The 26,931-nt window shown below is 38.4% G+C and overlaps 1 protein-coding gene across 1 annotated transcript in view; it reads right to left on the minus strand.

The window, feature by feature from the left end:
* Nucleotides 1-1,530: 1,530 nt before the first annotated feature.
* LOC125225447 (homeobox protein dve-1) overlaps nt 1,531-26,931 on the minus strand; it is a 123,798-nt gene continuing 98,397 nt past the window's right edge. The window contains exons 3-6 of the mRNA XM_048129179.1: nt 12,182-12,370; nt 11,493-11,722; nt 4,563-5,366; nt 1,531-4,475 (exon numbers count right to left, since the gene is read on the minus strand). Of these exons, the coding sequence (XP_047985136.1) occupies nt 3,816-4,475; nt 4,563-5,366; nt 11,493-11,722; nt 12,182-12,370 (1,883 nt within the window). The 3' untranslated portion in view covers nt 1,531-3,815. The remainder of the gene's footprint in view (nt 4,476-4,562; nt 5,367-11,492; nt 11,723-12,181; nt 12,371-26,931) is intronic.

Here is a 26,931-nt window from a genome sequence, read left to right on the forward strand (position 1 = left end):
GTAGGTACTTGTTCAACTAATAACTTACCAAGTCACCATAGACAGGGGTACCTCAGACCGCCAAAATAGCCAGCCGGTCGTCGAACTAGACTGAAGATCGAAAACTCGACAAAGATGTCTGCAGATCTACCGATTGCAAGACTTACGACAGGTGATTTGGGTCCACTCGTCCGGTTCCGTAGTCCGCTTTGGAGATACTATTGAGTATTGACACGCGGTCGAAGCCTATGGAGTTAGTTAATATATTTTATCAATTAGGAAATGGGTTTGGGAGTTGTGCGTAGCGTTTTCGATGTCTATTCTTGATGAGGTACAAATAAATTTAAATTTATAGTGATTGTGTTTCGAGGTGACTTATTGATGACTGAGTACGTTACACTTACTCGTAGTTTGTGCCATGCACGATGACGCCAACCTAACTTTTAGAGAATAGGGATGACGACTACATACAAACCTGCAAGGTTTACAAAGTTCGTTCATTACGACAATCGAGTCATAATATATATTTTGTAATGTAACTAAAAATTTAAGGTTTTCGGAATTTTTCCTTTATGTGTGCTATAAAACGTTGCTTCATGCCAAATTTCAAGATTCTAGGTCGACTGGAAGTACCCTTTAGGTTTTGATTCCCTTGCGAGTACTTGCGAGTTTCAAAATATGCAGCTTAAATTGCTGTTTCTTTTGATTGCGTTGACATAGAAGTTTGATTTTGTTACAGCTTAAAGGTATTATAGACCTGAGTATTTGGTATGAATTTCAATTTAATACCTCTACGCGTTTATGAGGAAATGGGTAGTAAGGTTAAAATTATTAAAAAATATATATTATGTGATGTAACTAAAAATTTATGGTTTTCGTAATTTTTCCTTTATATATGCTATAACACGTTGCTTCGTACCAAATTTCAAGATTCTGAGTTCACGGGAAGCACCCTGTAGGTTTTGATTCCCTTGCAAGTGAACCCAAAAATGATGTTCTGTTTAGTCCGTCAGTTAGATCGTCCAAAAATATTGAACACATATTTTTCGCTTTTTCTAATTAAGTAATGAAAAAATACAAAGATATAGAGCATCAAAATTCCAGAGTGAGGGCTTGTGACGTCACTTCTAAGTAAAAATTGTACCTAGGCGTGACGTCACGCACTGTACCGTCGTCATTTTTCAATCGTGATCGTCTAAAATCGTGTCTAAAATTCTTTGATAATCTAACTGACGGACTAATTAGTTTTTTTTTGGTCGTCTCGCCTATTGGCTTTACTTATTACTATAGTCAAAGCGTCTTCATGCAAGACACGACTGATAGCGGTCCAAATATTATATTTTTTCTACACATCGTTTACAATTTCCTGATGATTGCGACAAAGTGTGACTATAGTCGCACTGATACGGATGAGTGTTAGAGTATTGTCGTATCGTAACGCAAGCTATCTTTATTTGGCTAGGATGGGAGACCTTGCTTGTTCATGAGTTTTTGAGATGAGTTTTCTATCGGATACACCTAATAGGGTTGTAAAAATAAAAAAAATGTTCGTTATATTGTAATAATTATAATCAATTGATTTTCCGTATATTTAAATTGAGTGGAATAAACATTTAGTCAATATCTTCGTTAACTAAACAATAAATGCTACTTAGTCCGCGAGAGTCTAGTGACACAGTTTACAATATCAACCTTAGAAACATTAATAAAATATTTACAATATTTGGGAGTTCATCACAGCTTCACTAAACAAGCATATAACATGGAATAACAAAACAGTTCGTCTGTAGCGTTGTAGTTACTTTACTGCATACTGCATTTATTGTAATATTTCTACCGAATTTACTCCGCCAAGATTTTGCCGTCAGTCTCCGCCAATGAATAAACATTTACGGCCGGTTGCGCCAAACCGTCTGTTATTGGTCTTCGCAATTTTTTTATGGGAATTTTCATAGATTTATATTGCTTGACGTTGATGTATCTGTCAACTGTGGTTGATGCAACTGGCCCAAATAATTGTGCTTTTGAATACTGTCGTACTACGGAATTTACAAATATCATTTTATGCCCCGTACAGATAAGTACTAAAAGAATTGCTTTTAAAACAGTACAATGAATGCAGTATACATAATATCTAAAAACTATAAAACAATAATTGTGTAGGTCAAAAACATTTCTTAATACAGCCTCCATCAATAAATGCGTAAATACTGTAATATTGTTTATTGTAATCTATTTGGTGATTGAATACTTATTGTTATTATTATAGTACTATTGTATTTGGAACAAGTCTTATTGCTGGTTGCTGAATACTGTAGTGTATTCATCATGTAGTACCTATCTATAGTCTGCAGACAAAGTAAAAAAAATGACAGAATTTCATGAATAGAACATATATGTAGGTATCTTTTGCAGAGTATGTGGAAAAAATACAAAAAAGAATAATGATACAATACTTTTATGCTTCAAAAATATTTCGTTTAGACGAGAAAGTATTATATTAAAGTAGATAGGAATTATGAAAAATTGCAGTTGTAAAGGATCACCTTTGTCCACAATGGAGTATATATATGACCTTTCTCCGTTTAACTAGTAAGAACTGTTTGAATCGATCAAAAACGATGTATGTCTTAACATCGGTCAAAAGCATTTGTGACACGTTGGTATACATGCATGATCTTGAATAAGGGCTACCATCTATTATTTGAGACTTGACTATACTTACTGTTATATTTTTCTTACATATTGATAATACGAACATACTTAACCAATCTTTGGATTGAGGAAGCATGAAATGAATGATCAGTTTTTATGTGAGCGATATCTGATAGAATTATAAGTCATATACGACTAGAAAATCTGTTCAAGATTTTTCTAGAATAATTTTAGCCCCTTTTAAAGATACAGCGATGATTAATACAAATTGGCTTCTTAGTATGAAGATAGAGAAGCTAAAAGAAGTTGTTACGACCATTCTAAGTCTAGGAACATCAAATCTGCTCGACCAACCAGGCCGATATAAGCGAAACTTTAGTTTCGTTACAACTACTATGTGCAATAAGTTTAAAATAAACCTACAACTAATCTAAATGACACATCCATTTATTTTACAATTTTACATAAGGATAACATTGAATACCATTCTTACAATTTCGACTACAATACATCTAAAGTTTGGTTTAATCGGAGTTATGATGAGAGTATTCATTGTTGATTAACTATATTCGATATTTTACTTAGCATAATTATAAATTAAATAGAATTGAGATACAAACTAATTAAAAAAGCTGTACACACCTTTAGGTTGACAGTTGATGTAGGTACAACAATTTAAGTACCTTACTACATTTGAGATTCTTTTACTCATTGCCGCTTTTGTTTTGTACTAGCTATGTACACGCACTACGATACTTTTATTAGAATTGCAAGTTGTTTATATCAATATTTTAACTCTAAACGTGCCTATGCCTACTCTTGTAGCGTTTTAACAGAGTAAATTAACCATCAGCACGGATTACCCGGGGACCAGATTATAAATCGAGAACCTATAAAACACGGTACTTTCTTTGAACTTCATTAGAAAGTCAAAGCAAAGCTATTATCTTGTTTTACAAGTTGCATTGGATCATAAACTAGCCAACTGACGTCACTACCATTTAATACTAACATGGCACTCGACACCATAGAATTGAACTCAGTCTTTCTGATTCATTATAAACTTTCAATACATATTTTTATGAAATCACTCCTCTCATCTACCGTCTATATCATTATAACTTGTTAGCTGGAATCACAACACGAAGGTACTTGCTGTTTTAAGGGAATATGCGGAATGTTCACACCATTTTACGCTCAGCAAGGGCATGAGGATGTCCGGGATGCGTATAGTGCGAAGGAGAAGAAGGCTCGTATAGAGACATCTTCAATCTCTTGCACTTTGCCCGACGATTCTTAAACCAAAATTGCACGTTCTTGGATTCCAGCCTCGGAAACTTCTGCCTGTAAGGCATTCTGTTCAACTCTTCCGTGTACTTCAATATGAGATTGTGCGAAGGGTGAGTGTTCATTGAGAACCACTGCTCAAGGACTGGGACCTCGGAGACTGGGTCTATGAATGTGCGGTTGCGTTTTCGCCGCTCATCTGAAGCGCCGGCGAGGGCGAGATTTAGACCACTAGCGCCTTCACCGGGCACCCCACCAACCCCAGGAAACCCCGTCATGTATTGACTCATGTACATGATTCCATGCCCGAACATAGGATGATTCGGCACCATGGGAAAGGGTAAGCGGTCAAGGTGTGGGGAGGAAGGCCTGTAATGCCGCTCCTGGACGACGTCGTCGTCGGAAGCGTTGTCATGGTCGTCGACAACTCCGTTTTCTTCATCATTGTTGTTATTGTTATGTGAACTGTCGCTGTTTTTCGCCGGTGAACGGTGCGGTGAGTGTTCTTGATCAGGTTTACTTAGGTCTCTTGGTTCTTGTTTAATGTCGTGTACCTAAAACAATGAAAACGCGAGTTGAGTATACCATTCGTTATAAAGTATTTCAATATTTCAGTTTTTCATTAATATGTGCATATTTACCTTAATTATATCCGGAGGTTTTGGTGATTCTTTATGCTCTTCGGTTCCATTATTCTTTTTGGTGGTAATTAAGGAAAGCGGTGCTTCCGGGCTATCTGGTCGGTCATCTGGATTTACGTCACCACCATCATCATCTAAATCAGATCCAGCATTGGACAAGTTGTCCTCAGACATAACTGACATGGGGTATCGGCCAGGACTCCCTGATAATTGCAATGGACTCTTCATAGAGTTGTGATCGTGTGGGTACCCATCACCACCAGCCATCAAAGAACCGTTAGATGGACTGTGACTTCTACTACTGAATCCGTTGAGATGGCAGCCAATGCCACCGATGTTACGTAATTCGGCACGTTTTTGTGCCGCTCTTGCGTTTTTGAACCAGTACACGACGTTGTTAACGTCAAGAGGTTTTCTGCCACGCCTCGATTCCAAGTTATTAAGTTCCCGGACATACTGTTGTATTTGCTGTCTAGTAGGGTGTTGGTTTTCCGAAAACCAGCGTTGCAACTTGGGCAACTCTAACTCTGGGTCGAAACTTGTTCGCATTCGAGTTTTCTGCGTCGGATATTGGCTTTGAACGGTTTGTAGTGCTGGATGTAAGTGATCGGGCATCGCGAGTGTTGGTGAGCGATTTTTAGGCCCGGGAGAAGGATAGCGCCGAGGGCTGAATGGTGGCGGTCGTGGAGACACCTGTGCACTCCACCAGGATTCAAACTTTCTACGCATCTCTTCTGATGGCTCGTGGAAGTTGTGAGGGCCGGGCGGCTTGTCCCCGCCCCGACATATTTGAGCTAATGTCACCTGCAACAAAAGATACCGATATTAAACTCTCATTCAATCAGTGTGTTTCGAGAACGGTAAACAAAAACGGCGCTCGGCAAACAATTTAAGAGGATTCTAAAGAGGTCAGTCTAAACACCAGCAGATACAGATAATTGTTCGTGTAAACACGGAGTATTGTTTCACAGAACATCGCCATTAGATTATGAAAATATTAGGTCGGCTGTTAATGTGTATGTCATGCGCAAGTGGCCGGCGCAGCGCTGTTTGCGCTGTGGTTAGAGGCATCACTCCGCCGCCGCCGCCGAAACTTCAATCATGGCCTGCTCTAAAACAATGAGCAAAGGGCGTCTTGGCAATTAGTATCCACCCACTGAGCCTGCAACGAGGTGCCGACACGCCGCGGACTAAGTGCTTCTACTAAAACATCTCGACTGTAACTCGATCCGAAAACAAGTTCAGAATGCCGCTAAATGCTTACAAAATATTACTCCATATATGACTTAACAAGACAAGTAGTACATACACATGTGTCAACTAGACTGATAAATGAATAATGCGTTTTAAGAAAAGGTAACCTATTTCAAGTAAAATTTCGTTTAAAAGCCAAGCTTTAGTTTTCATCCAACATTTATGCTTCAACTTATGTAATATTTAGCAAGTGTTACGAATATGACTCTCAATCCCCCCTGAAAACAATTCCATTCTACACCACATTTATATTCCACAACTATTTATTTTAAAGATAACGCGAGCATTTATTTAGACAGGCTTTAATTGCAAGTAGTCAATCATGAAGAACTTGCCAGATTATACCGTCGCGGAGTTTACACAGCTTGACAGTTATGCAAGGTAGATCTGGGACGCTAACCTCGTACTCAGTAACGTTTCGTGTTGTATTTTGGTTATCTCTCTGTCGCTTTTCCGTATTGGAGTGACAGAGTAAATTGAGTGTCGTTCACGACGGAGTGTCGACGATTTCTACTGTTGGCTAGAGGCCCTGGCGGTATCAGAGATTACATAGAACAATGCTGGTGATTACGTCGTCAAGCCACTTGTCAGCCGCGGGCGACTCTCGTGCAGCTCTTGCCAAATCATATTGCTCTTAGACTCCGTATCATGAAATACTACTTAAATAACTCATAGTCATTTGTTATCGCACATATAAACGTGGAAAAGACCGGCAGCAAACATCACCAGGCTAACCTAACGACCGCGACATATATGTAAATTTTGCACGCGACATATATGTAATATATTACTTATGTTCAAACACAAGTGTTGAAAGCAACAAAAGAGCGTACATGTACACCTATCTTCCTCATAACTAGGCGGGCTCCTACCCCTTATTGGCCTCATTGACCTCACATGGAAAATATGACCAATCAGTATTTCATTATATGAACAAACAGAAAGAAGTGTAATATTTTGTTTAATTATTTTTCTTAAAACTAAGAGTATACTTACAATTTAAATAGGTATTTATTCTGATAACTAATTTATATTACCATTAAGCATACCCTATCTAGAATGGCAATCTGTACGCCAAATCAAATTTTAAATCAACGCAGGTATCACATTAAGATTGTAAATCATGTCAAGCGAGGCATTAGCGCAGCGCGAGTGATACGTTAATCCGCCTCTTTGTTTTAATTTTTAAATAGTACAGTGATATTTGCTTTCAGATACGGTCTTCAAGATTTACGAGAACTGGCGTCTCCGCGATAACTCTGTCACAACTAATCCGACTAATACGTAATTCGGTTGACAGTAAACATTTCTAGATGTTCTAGTACACATTAGAACACAATAGGCTTAACTACTCTTGTCGCATATCACTGTAGTTTATCTACGCTACTAAAGAGGATCGAATATTATAGAGAGTTACTTACTGTCGAAGTAAAATGTCTAATCACAGTGCTTAGACTGCCATCTCTTGACACAGGCTTAAAACTTTTGAACCTCAGTTTTGACAATTTGGCCCATATTCTTAGTTTGATATGTTTTAAAATGTCAATTATTAATATTAGCGCCGTCTAACTGCGTACCCCAAAGGTGTAATACCATCTAGGCCACCGTACATTTTTCTGTATAGTACTGAGGTACGTTTTTTTCTTAGACTTTATCTGTCTATACGGAGTTATATATGTCTTTGACGCTACTCACGTGTTTCATGCGATTTCATTCGTTGAATCAGTATCACTTTAAAATTTTCCTTATAATAAAATTATTTTTTAAAAGAATTTGTTCGGTAATAAAGCCTTAGAAGATTTATAGGTATTGATCCCCTTTAGACCCGTCTGTTTAAAAACCCTTTGGGTAAAATATTCCTTAAGCGTCCAAAAGTTTGTAAGAAGTTGAAATCGAAGTGGCACAAATTGCCAAGCTATAAATTACCATAATATCGTAGAGCCGAGTTCATCTCGCGTTTAGCTACTAACTTCGGAGCGTTTGATTATCTAGCCCAGTTAGGGATGCCTTTGACTCATTTGTACCGACGAGAGAGTGTTTAGTAAACTTTTTGGTAAACTTTCAGAAAGCGTCTATCATAAGTAGATCTAAGTTTCCTGGGGAAAAAAATCATCCTTTATTCAAATCAAAGAGGATGGAGTAGGTATAGAGAGTTACTGTCAAAGTAAAATGTGTAATCACAGTGCATAGACTGCCATCTCTCGACACAAGCTTAAAACTTTTGAACCTCAGTTTTGACAATTTGGCCTATATTATTAGCATGATATGTGTTAAAATGTCAAATATTAATATTAGCCGAGCGTTCCCCAAAGGTGTAACGCCATCTAGGTCACCGTACCTTTTTCTCTAGGGCTTTAAGGTACGTTTTTTTCTTAGACTTTATACCGTCTATACGTCTATATGTTTTTGATTCAAATATAACTGAGTTGCCTGGAGCTGGGACGGTTTGGACAGTTAAAACATTTTCGCGAAAATGTATGAAGAGTTGTTATTTTAATTTTTAGCAAAGAGAGTAATTCAAATGCCAGTCCACTTGAAACGTTTTCGCCGAAAGTCAAATAACCTAAACGGGCCACTTGACTGTGTCACAGAAAACGCTAATATTGAAATCGCGAGCGCTTAAGCCCGGAGGAGGGCGCGTCGAGCGCTAACCTCGCGTTTAATAAGATTATAAAGCATTATTTTATGGTATTAATAAGATCAAAAGCGTTCGTACATCTAAAACTCCTTTTAACCCTCTTTCGGCGGCTCAAGTTGGTAAGACGGCCCCTCCGCCGCCTAACCCGTTCGCAGGATATTTAGAAAATATAATAAAGCTGCACGAGGCGCGGATGAGTCTGAGATTCAATTAAATTTATTATGTATGGAGATCCTGTGTGAGGCAGGTGCTCATCGCGACGACAAATTGCTCTACGTGTATCTTTTGAGGTTATTTAGGCTGTGAATTTACTTATACACGTGGGCACGGTAATACCTACCTTAGAGCTTTTAAACTTGATACTGGTATGATTGATAAAAGAGAAGATCGGTTTAAATAGTTATAATTTTGGGTCTAAGTAATTCTAAAACATAGGCACCTAGTGTGTTTGGCATAAAAAAAAACCCTATCATTATTATATGTTTTATCATTTGATTCTGTTATGTAGTGGAGCGAAATGAAATCTAAGATCGTTAAATTTTCGAAAGTATTACCTACTAGCTTCTGCCCGTGGCTCTGCTCGCGTTAAATTCGAAATTGCGGAATGCTCCATACAAAGTTCCACCCCCCTTTTTGGGGAGGTGGGAAGATACAAAGAGACAAAAAAGTAGCCTATGTCACTCTCCATCCCTTCAACTATCTCCACTTAAAAAATCATGTCAATTCCTCTCTCCGTTTTGAACTGAAAGACGGACAAACAGACACACTTTCCCATTTATAATAATAAGTATGGATCGTACATAACGTAGTTATTTACCAATTCATATTATCATAGGTAGGTACATACCTTTTTTTAAAGAAAAAACTCTAAAAGGGCACTTAAAAACAATGTTTACATTAAATAAAACATAAGAATAAGCACCCCGCCTAAAGTAAGTTAAGACAAATCTCCTAATAACGCGCAGCTCATTATCATGACATCAAAATTCTCATAAACCTTCCTTTTGTACACGAGGAATGCCCGAGAACATCAAAACAAATGCTTCCTTAATTCCTCCCTCCAATGATCATCCTTATTAGAGGACTTAAGCGTAACCTCGCAAATTGTAACGACCCGCCAAATTGTACGCTCGCCTACTTAAGAGTTTGGTAATCTGTCTCCATCGCGTCTGCCTTTTAAATTGACAGCTAAGTTGAAACAAAAGTGCTTATCTGTTTGGTATCTAGGATCTTGGTTTGAGTTGCTTTCGCTGTTAGATTGAATGAGTCAAGGACAAGATTAATGAGGCAGAAAAAATGGATAGATAATGTACATTAATAAAATAAAAAGCCCATTTATTCCATAACCAAAGCGATACAGAAAAATATTTAAAAAAATGAAAAAAAAAAGTTATAAGTTAGGTAATAGTACCTAACTTATAACTTTTTTTTGTGTTATGTTGTTTAGTTTTTTTTTCTATAGCCTCAATATTTGGTTAGGACCCCTTTCGGGTAAAGGCCTCCTCCAGCTCTTGCCATCTATTCCTGTCTTGCGCAGTATTGGGCCAATCTTGATCTGTTTCCTGTTTTGAAACAGATCAATGTACATTACGCTAGAATAATAATCAGGAAGAATAGTGTAATAGCTCTACACATGGCATTTAAATGCTCCGCTGCTTATTTAACTTTCATAAAAATCTTCTCTGAAGCTGATCAGTGTGCGTAGCCGAATTCACAAATGCTCACGATAATATCTCTTTCGTACTCACAATAGCTAGCTATCTCTATCGCTCTTGCGTATTGGCGCGACAGAGCCAGACTACCTTTCTGTGGCGTTTCGCGTCGCAGAAATGCCATTCGGCTGCGGGGCCTGGTACCTATCAATATGGAAATGAAAGCTTGTATAGTTTCGTATACAAACTGTTAGTACAATCAAAGAGGATCGAGTATTATAGAAAGTTACTGTCAAAGTAAAATGTGCAATCACAGTGCATAGACTGCCATCTCTCGACACAAGCTTAAAACTTTTGAACCTGCATTTTGACAATTAGGCCCATATTGTTAGTTTGATATGTGTTAAAATGTCAAATATTAATATTAGCGCCATCTAGCCGAGCGTCCCTCAAAAAGGTGTAATACTATCTAGGCCACCGTACCTTTTTATCTAGGGCTTTGAGGTACGTTTTTTTCTTAGACTTTATCCGTCTATACGGAGTTCTTTGGTGCATTAAAAAAAATATAATCTGACCATATTATATCAAGCACCGCATTGAACTCAGTATAATTTTGATACTAAACACAACACATTGTTTCGCAGGTATATACGGCTTTAAAACATCATAAACAATAGTACTACCGCTAATAAGGGGTAAGGTTCCGGGGTCGGAACCATCAGGCTTTAAAGAACAACGAGCATTGTGAGTGTTGGTTTAGTCCGGTGAGGCGCGAGCGCTTTGTCAAGGAATCGGGATGATTTTAATACGGATCGGTTGACGTAATTTGGTTTGACAGGTGTTTTTGGCGACAAAGCGGGATTTGTATGGAAATACGAAGTTTCGGGGGGATAGGTTAATAAGGATGATGTATATTTGTTGTATCGTTTGTTGTATTAACAGCGTATTGTTAGATAGATTCTATACACCCATGCTAATATTATAAATGGGAGAGTATGTGTGCCTGTTTGTTTGTCCGTCTTTCACGGCAAAACGGAGCGACGAAGTGACGTGATTTTTAAGTGGAGATAGTTGAAGGAATGGAGAGTGACATAGGCTACTTTTTGTCTCTGTCTAACCCCCTAGACGAGTATAAGGAACCCCTTATGAATTTTAACATGTACGGTCAACCAATTGGAACCCTAAAGCCACTCTACAACCATGTCAAAATGACAAGCAGTAAGAGATTTCTTACTATCTGATTTATAATGTCACAGTGACATAGTTCTACAGTGGCCTTGGGTTCCCTGTTCCTATGTAAGTACCCTCTTCATGCTCGCATGAGAGTGTCCCTCGCTGTCTCTTCGATCTATTATAGATGTTTGTAAAGCTTCAGGAGAAACTTACCTCATCTAAAGGGCATCCAGAAGACATCAGCAGCGGCCTGCTCTGTACCAGTAACAGTCTCAGCAGCTTATCCTTGATGTCTTGTAGCGGCGTCTGTCGTGCCCGCAGCAGCTGTATACGCAGTGTGGCTACGGTGGTCAGCTCGCCAAGGACCTCGCCGACCGTGGCTAGGGGTCCGTCGGAGATGCGCTCGAAGGGTAGGGGCTTCCAGTTGTTGATGACTACGGAACCTGTGTAGAAAAGACTTTGTTAAACAATATGTAGATAAGACGTAAAATGGTAGGAGTGATATACCTTTTGAACCATTAGAACAAGTAGGCATGTCACCCTACAAGACTAAGTGCGTTTTCACATTATCCATTCCAATATCGAATGTCGGACCTACCCATACTTTTTGAATTTTTTGCATTGAAATCACGGAAATCTGATTTCGGATCGGATAATGAGAAAACGGACTAAGGCTGAGCAAACTTGAGGTTAGTCTAGGGTACGTAGCCAAATGCACAAACGCTTACGATAATAACCAGACTGCGTTTCGATCGGCATCTGACCTCAACGATTGTCATTTTGGCTATGCTGGCTGATAAAGAATGTTGAACCATGATACCGCCTCGGCGCCTCCGGCACTTGGTGGAGAAAACACTGCGGACTATCATATTGTGGTTATTAGAGGCTCTTATTTGAATTACCTTTAGCGGAAGCGGCGAGTTCATGCGGGTACCCCAGCCTCATCATAGCTGCAGGGACCAGCTCATGGAACGCTGTAGCAGCGGGGATGATGACGTAGCTATCAGTCTCCACCACTGATCGCCGGCGCCAAGCGCCCTCTTCTAGCGACGATACCGCCTCCACTACGCAGTGGACTGGAAGGGTTTTACCTGAAAATAAAGTGATTGGTTAATTTTGATCAGGTTTGTGAGCAAACCATAGATTTAGAGATATTAAGCTAGATTGAGTAGTTAGGCCAAAAAGTGTGTCCACATTAGAGGGCATTTTTTGGGCTGGTGTCTCTCTGGCACTTACTGACAATGTCAACATTATTCAGTGACGTCATCACTGTCATAAATTAGGGATAGCAGTCAATATTCAAAGTTGCTACCAAATCTACTAATACCCAATTGAAGGTTTTTTAATCAAGCAAATCTTTGATTTATTGGCATCAAAATTATTACATTGTAATTATTTGCCAATTCTTTAAAATATATCGAAACCCTAGTCTGAATATAATACTAAAATAATATAAGAAGTTATAAAGTCAGGTAATATACAGATAAAATACTACAACTATGGTAACCTCATTAACGCTGGCCACACGTGCGAGAGAGACACCAGCCCAAACATGTGGACCGTTTTCGCTAGTCTGATACGATCGCCTTTCTGTCTCAGTGATAAGGTTCAATTTCGCATGGCAAAAATTGTGATTGCGCTGTCCCCTGTAAAGGTCTTTGGAGCAAACGTAAAGTCTACCTATTCTGAGCTTTTGAGTCTAAGCTTTTATGAAATATCTAATGAAGACAAAACATCAAAATAATACTATGTCAGCTAAATACGGTAAGGTAAATAAATACGCAGAAGAACTATCGATTCATTCTAGTCTGAACAGAATCCGATCACCGCCGCGTAAGACTTAATGTCGCTCGGCATAAAACAGTCTGCTGGGCACAAAATATTAAGGAAAAACTTCCTCCCCATGAAAAATCAGCTACTTAGGTAGACGTCGCAATACTGTCGTTAAGAAGGCGACTTAATTATTTAGCAACTTTCTTGCCTTTAAGTTGCGCGGACGCAAAAAAGGACGGACGAAACGCAAGGGAAATGTTAAAATAATAATTAATCCTTTGCATGTTTCGAGCCTCGGCGCAGAGTGATCGCTTTGTGAAGACCGATGCTTTTACCGTCTTTCTTTGTACCGTGGATTCCTCTTTAGCGCGTTATTAAATAGTTTTTGCCGCCTCGATGCGCTTTTTTACTGCGCCGTCTAAGTGCTGCAAGAAGCCTTATTGAAGGCTTTCAGCGTTCTATTCCTTCCAGACGTCTCCAATATTCTTATTTTAATAGCCGAGGATAAAATATCAGTAATCATGCTTACTTTTTTACGTTTTTAAAGGTACTTACAACTCTAATCATGTACGTATTTATATTACCGACCCGGCACATGTAAAATACATAGTTCAAATTGAAAACAAAGGCCGTCGCATAAGCCCGTACAGTTATTGAATTTACATAATACCATCCTGAAATCGGGTTCAACAAAACGCGTCTCCTAAAGGGAAATTATAAATTTCATAACACAATAATCTCTTAATAACACCTATAGTGCGACGGCCTAAAGTTGTGTCGGCTTACCTGTACGAGTAAAATAAGCGAAATTTCAGTGCGGTTAATCGGGTAAAGTAACTTTCAATAGTTTTCGCTATCAAGTTCTTTAGGGGGCAGTAACCCCCTTGTGCGGTGAGGGCGCGCAGGTTAGCACCTATGGTTTAATATGGAGCTTGGATTAGTTGAGGTTTAGTCGCGGACCGCCCGCCGCTCGGGACTGTCCTTTGGTCAGTTAAATCCCTTGGATATGAAACTGGTGGTCTGAGCTCGGCAGTATTAACTAACTTTATAATATAGGTAATTAAGTTGGCCTCTTCCGCAGGTAACTAGTGAAATATCATTGTTATTTTGATTTTATTAACATTTAGGATTATATTTTCTCCCAACCAGCTACACTTAATAATTAAAGTCGTTATTGTAGTTCGTGTGTCAGAAGAACCTTGCAAATCAATTATATGTGTCCGTTTCAATAGAGCTTGTCATGATGCTTCATCATTCGTTCAATCCGAGCGTTATATTTAAAGCCAATAACCATTACATTTGGGTCACGATAAAACGATATCTTGTGTTATGGCCATAACAATATTGGTCCATTAAACTGCGAGAAAAAATAGCCACTTACACATATTGTGTGAAGATATTCCACCTGACATAAGAATATATATTTACCTAAGACGTGTTTTCAGACGATAACATTTTTTGTAAGTATTTCTTTTTAGATTTGATAATTTCAGACCATAGCATAAAATAAGAAACTACGTTTTTAACTTAAGGCCAGTTAAAATTAGAAGGTTAAAACATGGTAAAATAGGTACCTAATAAATAACTCGGTCATCTCAATGTCATAATAATTTTCTATTATCTTTTCTATATTTCTTGCCTTTATATGCAAAATCTTCAGCTTCATTTTCTATTATTTTCTATTTAGCGCACTGCGAGGGATTGCATTCCCCAATGAGTGTTGTGTTATTTTAAATTTAAGACTGTATGCACTAACCCCTTAGTTTGTAAGTCCTACTAATAACATATGTCTATGGTTACACGAAATAAAAATATTCATTCGTTCATTCATTAATAACCTAACCACAAAATTAAAATTTTGAAAAAACCCCTGACCGCGACCTAGTGGACCGATTTTCATGAAACATGGCTAAGAACACTCCCGACTAACTCAGCTTTCAGACAAAAAAAACTAAATCAAAATCGGTTCATCCGTTCGAGAGCTACGATGCCACAGACAGACACACACACACAGACAGACAGACAGACAGACAAACAGACAGACAGACAGCCAGACATACACACAGACAGACACGTCAAACTTATAACACCCCTTAGTTTTTGCGTCGGGGGTTAAAAACCGAAAAGTGCATCAAATTTAACTTTAAAGTTCTGCCCCGTACAAACATAGATGAATCTTTACATATATGTAAATTGCAAGTTAAAAAGCTTTTAAAAAGGCTAAACTTCATCCAGTCACCAACTAAACTTAAGTGATGCGTACGTCTAAGTCCATCAGCGTAAAGTAACGTATGAATTCAGGTAGATGGAGCTTAAACAGATATGTACGGAATCAAATCACCGCCTTTCGCTGGGGCTTTTGCGAGCTTCCGCCCTAAAACGTTTTTGTCAATAAAAGCTCTGGAAGTGACATGGCTTTTTGACGCCTAAGTGCAAGATTATTCATTCTGTTGATGTAACGTCTTGTTGATATACCGTTATTCAGATATCCATACTAATCCATACTAATATTATAAATGGGAAAGTGTGTGTGTCTGTTTGTTTGTTTGTCTTTCACGGCAAAACGAAGCGACGAATTGACGTGATTTTTTAAGTGGAGATAGTTGAAGGGATGGAGAGTGACATAGGCTACTTTTGGTCTCTTTCTAACGCGAGCGAAGCCGCAGGCAAAAGCTATTTGTTTATAAAGGTGTTATCAGTACAACTTTACACCACCCCGGGGGCCTATTGCATAAGAAATTACTTACAAGGAAATACTTTTAGTGAATTTGTATGCAAAATCGAATATTTCTATGCACTTTGACCTCATCTCTTTGACTTTGGCCGTCATTCTTACAAAAATACAGGAACTAAGTACACTACACTATTTATATGATTTAAGGATAAAGGTACTATGGTACACTATGTAACCCTTTTTAGGGTTCCGTAGTCAACTAGGAACCCTTATAGTTTCGCCATGTCTGTCTGTCCGTCCGTCCGTCCGTCCGTCCGTCCGTCCGCGGATAATCTCAGTAACCGTTAGCACTAAAAAGCTGAAATTTGGTACCAATATGTATATCAATCACGCCAACAAAGTGCAAAAATAAAAAATGGAAAAAAATATTTTATTAGGGTACCCCCCCTACATGTAAAGTGGGGGCTGATATTTTTTTTCATTCCAACCCCAACGTGTGATATATTGTTGGATAGGTATTTAAAAATGAATAAGGGTTTACTAAGATCGTTTTTTGATAATATTAATATTTTCGGAAATAATCGCTCCTAAAGGAAAAAAAAGTGCGTCCCCCCCCCTCTAACTTTTGAACCATAAGTTTAAAAAATATGAAAAAAATCACAAAAGTAGAACTTTATAAAGACTTTCTAGGAAAATTGTTTTGAACTTGATAGGTTCAGTAGTTTTTGAGAAAAACACGGAAAACTACGGAACCCTACACTGAGCGTGGCCCGACACGCTCTTGGCCGGTTTTTTTAAATATGAATAGGTAGACGTCTGACCACGATCACACCTGATGGTAAGTGATGATGCGGTCTACGGTGGAGCACGCTTATTGCAAATAGTTACATCTCGTGTGACGGTAACTCCCCAAGGGGCAAAGAGTATTGCTGTTACTGCAATAGCTGTTATTAATTCTATAAAGTAAACTTTTGTATTGCATAAAACAAGAAATTATCACAGAGATTTACAATCTAAGAACCTATTTTTTTTTAGTCGCACCTGATGGAAAGTGACGACAAGGCCGAGGTTGTAGCTCACTGGTTCAGTAATATTTCATGTAAGTTCCAGAATTTTCCATAAGCCGGAACCTAGTCCCTTCCAGCGACTCGAACCAATCTCAGGGAATTAACAATGAACTGCGAGACGTGTGTACTTAACGCGGAGTTAGCACAAGTATTCCGCTAAAAGTCTCATCCGAAGCTAACTTCTCAGAATAGAATGAGCTTAATTTGGGAGCTTTCGGTGGAAAGCTCTTCGTAAAGGAAATGTTTAATCAGTTTGCTGTACATAGGTAAAGTAAATAAATTATTAAGTTATATCTGGCGAAATATCATTTGCATCATTCACTATTAATAAGTAAGAAAGTAAGGTAGGTATTTATTTTATTCGAAAGATTGCATTTAAACCATATTTCTAAAGGAATAAAGATGTTGAATTACATAAAAAACTTCATTTCTTTTACTAAAGAAATTCCTAGCATATTCCGCCATCACAGGCAATGTAGGTACTTATGCGTAAGGTATTAATTTTTTTTATTTCTAATGCAAGTAAAAAAATATCATCAATTAAAATGCGTATTTATATTTTGCACATATATAATATTTGTTGCTCCAGAAATAAATATATGATATTTACTTATAATGATGGTGTTTTTAAAAGTTTTTTTAAAGCCAGCACGCATAATCCGTGCTTAGTTCTGATATGCTTCACGCTGACTCTGGCACTCCTTAATATGCTCTTAATGAGCCTCTTTTGCCATCGTTACTCAGCTATTACGCCTATTATGGAGAATTATATGAGCAGCCAATCTACCTAATTATTAACGCCTTAACCGATGTTATCGCTTGTACTTAGATTAAACTAAGGTACAGCGGGGCAAATCTCGACTGGGGGCAAATATAACTGGTCCATTATTCCAATTATATGTACAATTTTTGCATTATTAAATATAGTGTCTATATGGTAGGCGTGTTGTCGCCCCAGTCGAGATTTGCCCCGTTGTACCTTATATTTTCACATACTATTCGGAAAGCCGAGGAAATTGTGGATGGACTGTGTGAGAGATAATATGAAACGAAAGCAAGTAATTGTCGTCACAGAACTGACAGCGAGTTAACTTTTTGTTAACAACTGTCACTAATTTTGGGTCCCAATTTCTGAAAATGCCCACCTATTTACTTCAGAGCATATGCGGAGCCGACGTCAACTAACATGTGATCTGATTTTTTATTTGCTGTCTGAGGTTTGTTTACTACTTTTTTCCCCGCAAAGCGGCTGCTCAGCGTAGCAGGACGAAAGTTGATGTTTTACACCCAGAGAGTAGGATACTATATTTTGAAAATAGAATTAAATTACACTCATGGAAGCGATCCGTCAAGAATGAGCTACGAGCGGCCGGGTTAAGCTGGAGCGAGACCACGAGGGTCGCTGAAGATAGGAAGGCGTCGCGCGAGCTCGTGAAGGCACTTTGCACCTCTGGGGTGCCTTAAGGTCTACGCTAGGCGATCCGAGCACGAGCCAAGCGCGAGCAGATCACGAGCCGAACACAATTCAATTAGTGTGGACTGACTTACAAGCCTCGAACGAGCGCGCTCCGAGCGTTTCGTTCGTGCTCGGCTGCGTTCCTCCGGCTGTCGGTTTTTTGACGAACACAAAGGGATTTGCTTCGCGCTCGCAGTGCGCTCGTGGACGTGTTTAGTGACGGACATCATTCGCTCGAGCCGAGCATCATAGAAAAGTGGATTGAACATGCTTCCTTGTAATTAATTGAGTTACATCAAAATTCGCAGCCGGCATTGTCTTGGCTTTTTTTGCTTATTACTGTTATAATAATCGCTGCAACAGCAGCGGCTGCTGTAATTTTATGAATATCGTCCATATTCGCCAAGTGCCGCGAGCATACTGCGGAAAACAACGTTTGAGAAAAGTAATCGTTATAGGTTCGCTGTATGTACGTCCACACTTGACGCTGCGACCGACGAGGCCGACCACGGCTTCGCTCGTGCTTTGCTCGTGCTCGGTTCTTCTAACGTAGACCCACCTTTAGGACTACAACAAATGAATTAAATTAAAGACCTTGGCCCATCAGTTCTCGTGGCACATAATTACCCCGCGTTAGCTCACATGACACATAATCGAATAGGTTTAATGTCGCTGGTATTTGCTAGGTTTCAGCATCCGTCACGCAGCGATCTAACTAGATCATCGCTCACGAATAGCTGGTTAGCAAACACGCAAATCCAGGCTATTGTCGAGCCGATTACATGGCCAACATGCGTGGTTATATTGAATGAGACTTGAATTTATCATAGTTTGGTGAATTGTCAATATAGAGATAGTAGTGATTTTATTTTTATTTATGATTTTTTACAAAAAATATTAGCTATCTACCTAACTAGCTACCTAGTTATTTCTAGGTACTTTACTGCAAGGGCGGAGCTTCGTGCCCAGGATGGGTAGGGTTAATACTTAGATTGTCTAACTTCTATTTATTGCTTTCCTGCATTTTGTCTCTTCCTAACGCCACCGTCTCACTACCTGCATTTTACTGCATCATAAAACGCAAACGCTAACTCAATATATCTCAATTAACCAGGTAAGACTATCTTGTCGCTGTTGCATTGTTTGGACGGCATTAGCCCGGCGGGGAAAGTTGGGGTAAGGGGATTAGGCCGCAGGTTAGCCACGACACTGTCCACTGGCTAACTTGATTCTATTCTGAAGGTTTGTTTACCTGTAGGTAATATATTATGCAATGTAGAACAACACCAAGATAAGTAGCCGGTTTGATAACCCCGCCTATGAAAATGTCATAATTTCACACAAGTTTTATTTGACGGATAAAATTTCCGTTCTTTCGGCGGGACAGTAAAATCGTTGCATACTAAGTTGGGTGTTAATGCAAACGTTTAAGTTTGATATGAATGTAGATTCCTATATCCTACTTTTCACCCCTGAAACTAATACATTGTTATTAAATTGCCAACAATTTGAAGCTAGGCTATGAATCATCATGGAAATCATGGAATACGTAATTCAAAGTACCTACTTATTTTTTCAATTATTTATTCATAAATATTAAAATATGTACTATGTAGCTGTATGTTTACGAGTATAGAGCTACATCATCGGCCTTCAAGTCTCTAACAGACTATTCTAGCAGTGTCAGGTAAGGCAACAACGTTTTTCGTGGCAGTGTAAACCAATACGGGAGCGGCAAACACGACTACAACAGAACTCTGAGCTACATATAAAGTATATAACAAAGGAAGCACTAGTCTCTAAAACAAGTATTAAAATAAATCCTGTTCGCAATTCAAAACTAGAATCGCCTTCGTATAAAGTTTTTGTCAAAGGTCAGTTTTTCAAAATCAGAAAAAAGTAAAGTAGCTATACAATAGAAATAAACACAGTCAACTAATCTCCACGCCACGTAACCTAACAACTGAGCTCTATACAAATAGGTTAAGCCACGTAGGTATCAACTGACCGCCTCGGAAGGTAACCTGACTCTAGGTCTTAGCTGCGAGGCTTAGACATAAAACCTAGTCTTTCCTTATTCTCCGTTTTAAACCTTTACTTAAACGGGAGTTTTATTTGTAATTTTTATTTCATATAATTCGAAAGATAAATTAATGTCAAGTTTAAAATATATGGAGCGAGCAATTAATTCATTGTAAGGTTATTCCTGCTATAATTTTAGAACTAAACGGGACTTAATCGCGTAATCATTTACATTAATATTCCGTATTTATTCCCGTTTAGTTCTAAAATTATGAGTTCAAATCGTGTTAGTTTATATCAATATATTTATTCCTGCTAAATCCAAATATTTCTGGCAACAAAACAAAACTGTGAAACAATAAAATACACTGCAATAGTATTCCAAAATGCTTAACTTTTAGGTATCTACGGCTCTTGGAATTTAGCACAGTATTAATGTAAGTAAAACGTATAATTATTTTGACAGATTGATCAGCTTAATGAATCATTTCAATGGCAACAAGTCGTAGTTATATTATAACCATCCCTGTTTAACAAGTAACTATGGCGTGAGATAACGAACCATAACTGCTATTAAGACATAAAGTACAGCGGGGCAAATCTCGACTGGGGGGCAATTGTAACTAATCCATTTTTTCCATTATTACATTATGATGTTGAGTTCTACATGTATCCGCTGAACACGCCTACCATATACAGCGCGTAAACCTAATAAGGGCGATAAATGAAACCAGGCATATAATTCAATATTGTTATCATTAATTAAGAGGTGTTTTTGAGTTACTCTTAATTTTCACCCCATAATTAATTTTTGAAAAAAATCCCAGCAGCAATGTACTGCAAACGTGGTTGCGATGACAATCAATGACAACTGTCAACGAGCGTTAAACGCGAGTGTGTTTGCATTACGTTGCGGGCCGAATTAATTTGTATGGATAAAAAAATATTTCAATTTTAAGTAAGAGTTATCTAATTCCATTTTTTATGTCCTATACTCACCACCGTTAAGAGGTTCGCCCGTATTAGGTTTACACCCTGTATAACCGGTGGACATTATATTTAATAATGCAAACATTGTAAAACATGGAAAAATGAACCAGTTACATTTGCCCCCCAGTCGACATTTGCCCCGCTGTACTTTACCACATATTAAGTAATGTCAAAACTGTCCAAGATCCGTTATAAGTTGTCCTACACCTCAACAGTTCTTTCAATTATTCCAAGCCCAGATTTATGTATGTGTGATGTATTTTGAATGAATGATCATCTTGATAAACCATTTGAGTCGCAACACGTAGTTATATCCATCTCCCTTCACCAAGTCACAATGGGGCGAGATAACGCGAACAATAATTGTTAAGACGTTACAGCTGTCAAAGGGCGTGCCGTTTTAATTAGTAAACGCCACCCGTCAAGTTCTACATAACGTAATGAATGAATTAAATGAGAGTTGACGTCTTTAAACATGTTTCAGTTTGTTGTGTGCTTTAAGATTTTACGTAACATTTTTTAAAGATAAGAGTTTTGAATGATTCACGGTTATTTTCATTAGACTTATATTGACCGGGATATAGACCGTGATTACCTTTTTGATTTTTGTCGAGCTCCCGATATTTCGACGCAGTTGCATGCATCATGATCACGGAAAAACTGACGAAGGCGGGTGGATGTTAAAGTTGTATAGACAGCGCGCGATCTACCCTCCTTCGCGCGCGTCGGCTGCGTTCGCTTTCAGCGTTACCACTGGTCGCGTTCACACTCGATGGTCTGACCAAACACACTACACTCACAGTGTCACTACGTTTGTTCAATTCTGACTTCACCGGTTTTTTACACAAACAAATCACTGGATTCCATACATTAGATAGTTTGAAGCCAAAAAGTTTGAGCTCGACAAAAATCAAAAAGGTAATCACGGTCTATATCCCGGTCAATATAAGTCTAATTTTTTAAAGATGTTACGTACCTGAAATGATTTAAACGTAATAGGTAAATGTTATACATATTCAGAAATAATTATTAGACAGTATGTTGAAAACTATTAGCAAAAAAATAACTGATTATTATTTACTACTCTTGAAATCATACATACATACATACATACAATCACATCTGTATCCTATAAAGGGGTAAGCAGAACACATGAAACTACTAAAGCTTCAGTGCCACTCTTGGCAAATAAGGGGTTGAAAACGAAACTGTGACATTGCAGTGACAGGTTGCCAGCCTCTCGCCTACGCCACAATTTAACCCATATCCCATAGTCGCCTTCTACGACACCCACGGGAAGAAAGGGGGTGGTGAAATTCTTTATTCTTTTTCTTTATTCTTTATTCTTGAAATCATAATATGTATAAACACTCACAACAATATTTTTCTGCATAATATCGTGTACGGTTATCAGAATAGTCATTCATGAAACTGATAACCACAAAATTAAAATTTTGAAAAAACCCCCGACCGCGACATAGTAGACCGATTTTCATAAAACATGGCTAAGAACACTCCCGACTCAGCTTTCAGACAAAAAAAAACTAAATCCAAATCGGTTCCACCGTTCGGGAGCTACGATGCCACAGACAGACACACACACAGACAGACAGACAGACAGACACGTCAAACTTATAACACCCCTTCGTTTTTGCGTCGGGGGTTAAAAACTGTGAAATACATTTAAAATTCATCTCCGCGTTATAGTTATTATTTCATTTTCGACATGATTTAGCAAGTACTAAGTAAACATGAAATAAAGTACTAAGTAATAAATATTTACCTTCTGCGTGCTTTTCATTCAATGTTTTAGAACATGCTGAGAAAATCATGCAAAATAACTCCCCATAATCTAATACCTATCAGAATCCGTAACAAATGTCAACCCGGTAATTATATCCAACTCCACGTAACAGCTAATTAAAATCAACACCGACCCGTGTAATGAAAAGCGCCAAGGAAACGTCACCATTATCCGAGTCCGCATTCACACCGTCACGTCCACAGACCACAACTACTAGACGAAACAAGCCAGAAAGTCAAAATGTTCTCCCGCAGTATGAGAACGCAACCGCTTGATTCAGTTTTGTCAACGTTTACAACCAGGGGATCGATTTTTGAATTTGGAACGCACGAATTCGCCGAAATTTTTAAAAAAGGACGCCTAGTAATTTTAAAACTAATGGCAATGACCATTCGTTTTCGATTCTGTTAGTAGAATTTAAATCGCTAGTAGTGGAGATGTTATTGAACGAATTTCACGAAATGGAATGGCCGAGATTCAAAAATCGGCCCCTAGGACTCGTGTAATTTTGGAATAATAAAAAAAATAGTTTTATTGTTGAACTACCTTATCTTATCTTATCTTACCTGGGCTAACGATGTGTTCGTGGTCAATAGGTGAATTTTTCCTCAGTCGACCAAGAACGCTGTACTTACAAAGTGTTCGAAACGTCGGGATGTATTGTAAATCAATTATACGCGATATACATACATACAATCACGCCTGTATCCCATAAAGGGGTAGGCAGAGCACATGAAACCACTAAAGCTTCAGGGCCACTCTTGGCAAATAAGGGGTTAAAAGAAAACGAAACTGTGGCATTGCAGTGACAGGTTGCCAGCCTCTCGCCTACACCACAATTTAACCCATATCCCATAGTCGCCTTCTACGACACCCACGGGAAGAAAGGGGGTGGTGAAATTCTTAACCCGTCACCACACAGGTTCCGCGATATACGCGATATATAATCCATATTCATATTTTTATTTCATGAATTCACTTTCAGAAAGTCATGATGTCTCAGTAACGGTTCAGAAAACCCTTATTGCACTCAAATCGTGGTATTTTTAACCCCCGACGCAAAAACGACGGGGTGTTATAAGTCTGTCTGTCTGTTTGTCTGTCTGTCGGTGTGTGTCTGTTTACTATATCACGTTTGGGGGTTTTTTCAAAATTTTAATAATTTATTGCAGTAAAATTTTACATGCCTGAATTGCCTGATGACCACGCGTAAAAGCTCCTTATTGCGGTGTCTGTATACCTAGTACTGTAGTCTGAGCATCGATCTAACACATTCACCCACTTACGAGTTACAAAACTTGCTAAACAACCATTGTAAACCACCCCATACAAGTCTGCACAAAGCTGTATCACATTTATTACAATGTGTATTCGATTCAAAGTCGTGTGAAGGATCGAGCGTTAACGCTTATCGACTCGTCAAAGAAATTTGAAAGCGCGAGTTAGGTGCGGAGCACACGAAGGGCAAAGCGCCGGGCGCATCTTTTGGTACCTATGCGATTGAAGCTCATAAAATTATGACAATCGCATTTTCAGGGTTTAAATAAATAGTTTCGTTTTATAGAGTTTAAGAAATACTCGTTTACCTACTGTGTTTGTGATTTTGACGGCGATTTAGCGTAGTAAAATTCTGACAGATTTGTGTAATGAGCTTATGTTTTATTAATGTATTTTATAGAGAAGTAGAATTACAATTACATATTTTAATCGATTAAACTTAACACTAGCATTTTCTACTACTGCTATTTACATAGATTTACTTGACCGAGTAGTTTAGAAATAGAAATGATGACGACAATAAGGAATATAATGTGCTGTTATGATATTCTATTGGTAAATCAGTCACATCAAACTGATTCCGATATCCGCGCCTTTAACAAGTGACGGATTCTGAACTCATTATAAAAAAAAAAAATTTGAAAAATAATCCCGACCACGACATAGTTGACCGATTTTCATGTAACTTTCCGATTTTCACGACTAACTCAGCTTACAGACAAAAAAAAACTAAATCCAAATCGGTTCATCCGTTCGGGATGGACGGGTTACGATGCCATAGACAGACACGCACACAGACAGACAGAAAGACATGTCAAACTTATAACACCCCTTCGTTTTTGCGTCGGGGGTTATTTAAGAACAAAGGTGAGTCCCAGTGTGCTCTCCACCTTATCGACTCGTCAAAGAAGTTCAAAAGCGGTTTAGACGTCGCTATCGCCGTCGTTTGTCAGTCCGCCCGCGGCGCCGATTGTCTCAGTACAAATGGCCTTTTTGACGAGACGTTGTTTTCCTTTTAATTGACACGCCCCGCGAGTTCGAACACGTTTCACGCCGCCGGATATGTCTGTGGCGTGTTTGTGATAACCTCATTTTGTTTGTGGGTTGTGAATTATTTTCGCACGTGTTGTGTATTGATATATAAATTTAAAAGTAGAGAAACGATATATGCCGTAGGATAAATAAATAAATAGAAATGGTTTGACCTTTTTCAGGCATTTTACTTATTTTATTACGTATTGAACAATCTGGTTGGCTGTCTATTATTATAGCAAATAACAACCTTTTTTTTGTTTTTTTTTTTCTAACCTAACCGCAAAATTAAAATTTTGAAAAAAAAACCCCGACATAGTGGACCGATTTTCACGAAACATGGCTAAGAACACTCCTTACTAATTCAGCTTTCAAACAAAAAAAAAACTATATCAAAATCTGTTCATCCGTTCGGGGGCTACGATGCCACAGACAGACAGACAGACTGACAGACAAACAGACAGACATACATAACAGTTCAAACTTATAACACACCGTGGTTTTTGTGTCAGGTGTTAAAATGGTTGTGGAGGATGAATATGGGATTTTAACGCTATTGTAAGTATAAGAAAAGCTAACAAAGGTACCGGGATAAACTCTAGTACCTAAAACATTGAACTATTGTAATAACCACTCAATTGCTCTAAAATTTTCAATGGCCTCTATTGTCAAGTAAAATAAAGGTGACAGCTGGTAACTAGAGCTACCAAAAGCAACTGAGTGGGAACGACAAGGTCCTCTTGCTGAGCCCTGACGCCGTGGATCTAATAGGGTGGATGCGAATAATATTCAATATCTGGGCGACCGAGCTTCGCTCGGTTCTGTTTCGTATCCTTGACCTGTGTCGCCATCTAGTTCGAAAATAAATAGTACCTACATCGATCAATCGAAAGAACTCTCAGTCTTAACAACACAACTACTCCACACGAGATGGCGCGCGTTTCGTCACAAAAGCTCAGTGTATTTTTCTATTCGTGTTAGCCTTGACCTGTGTCGCCATCTAGTCTTTGAAGTAAATAATACTTACATCGACCGAAAGACTTCTGTCTCAACAGTACAACTACTCCACACGAGATGGCGCGCGAAGAAAAACGCGTGAAAACTCGAAAATTCGCGTTTTCCGGGACCTAAGGATATGTTAGATCGATTTTTCACCCACTAAAACCCCCACATAACAAATTTCAGCGAAATCGTTAGAGCGGTTTCCGAGATCGTCGGTATAAATAAATAAATAGATAAATAAATAAATAAATAAATAAATATACAAGAATTGCTCGTTTAATAGTATAAGATTCTTGCAAATTTAGTAGAATAGTCGTTGTCTATAATGAAACTAATGAACATTATGTATAGTAAAAGAATTTTGAAGTTGTCAGATGGAATTAAAAATGAATACCGGTCCATGTTTGGTTACCGTCAAGGATTATAGAGAGTTACTGTCGCAGTAAAATGCGTAATCACAGTGCATAGTCTGCCATCTCTTGACACAGGCTTAAAACTTTTGAACCTCAGTTTTGACAATTTGGTCCATATTCTTAGCTAGCGCCATCTAGCTG

Source organism: Leguminivora glycinivorella, chromosome 4 (genome assembly GCF_023078275.1).
Source record: "Leguminivora glycinivorella isolate SPB_JAAS2020 chromosome 4, LegGlyc_1.1, whole genome shotgun sequence".
NCBI lineage: Eukaryota > Metazoa > Arthropoda > Insecta > Lepidoptera > Tortricidae > Leguminivora > Leguminivora glycinivorella.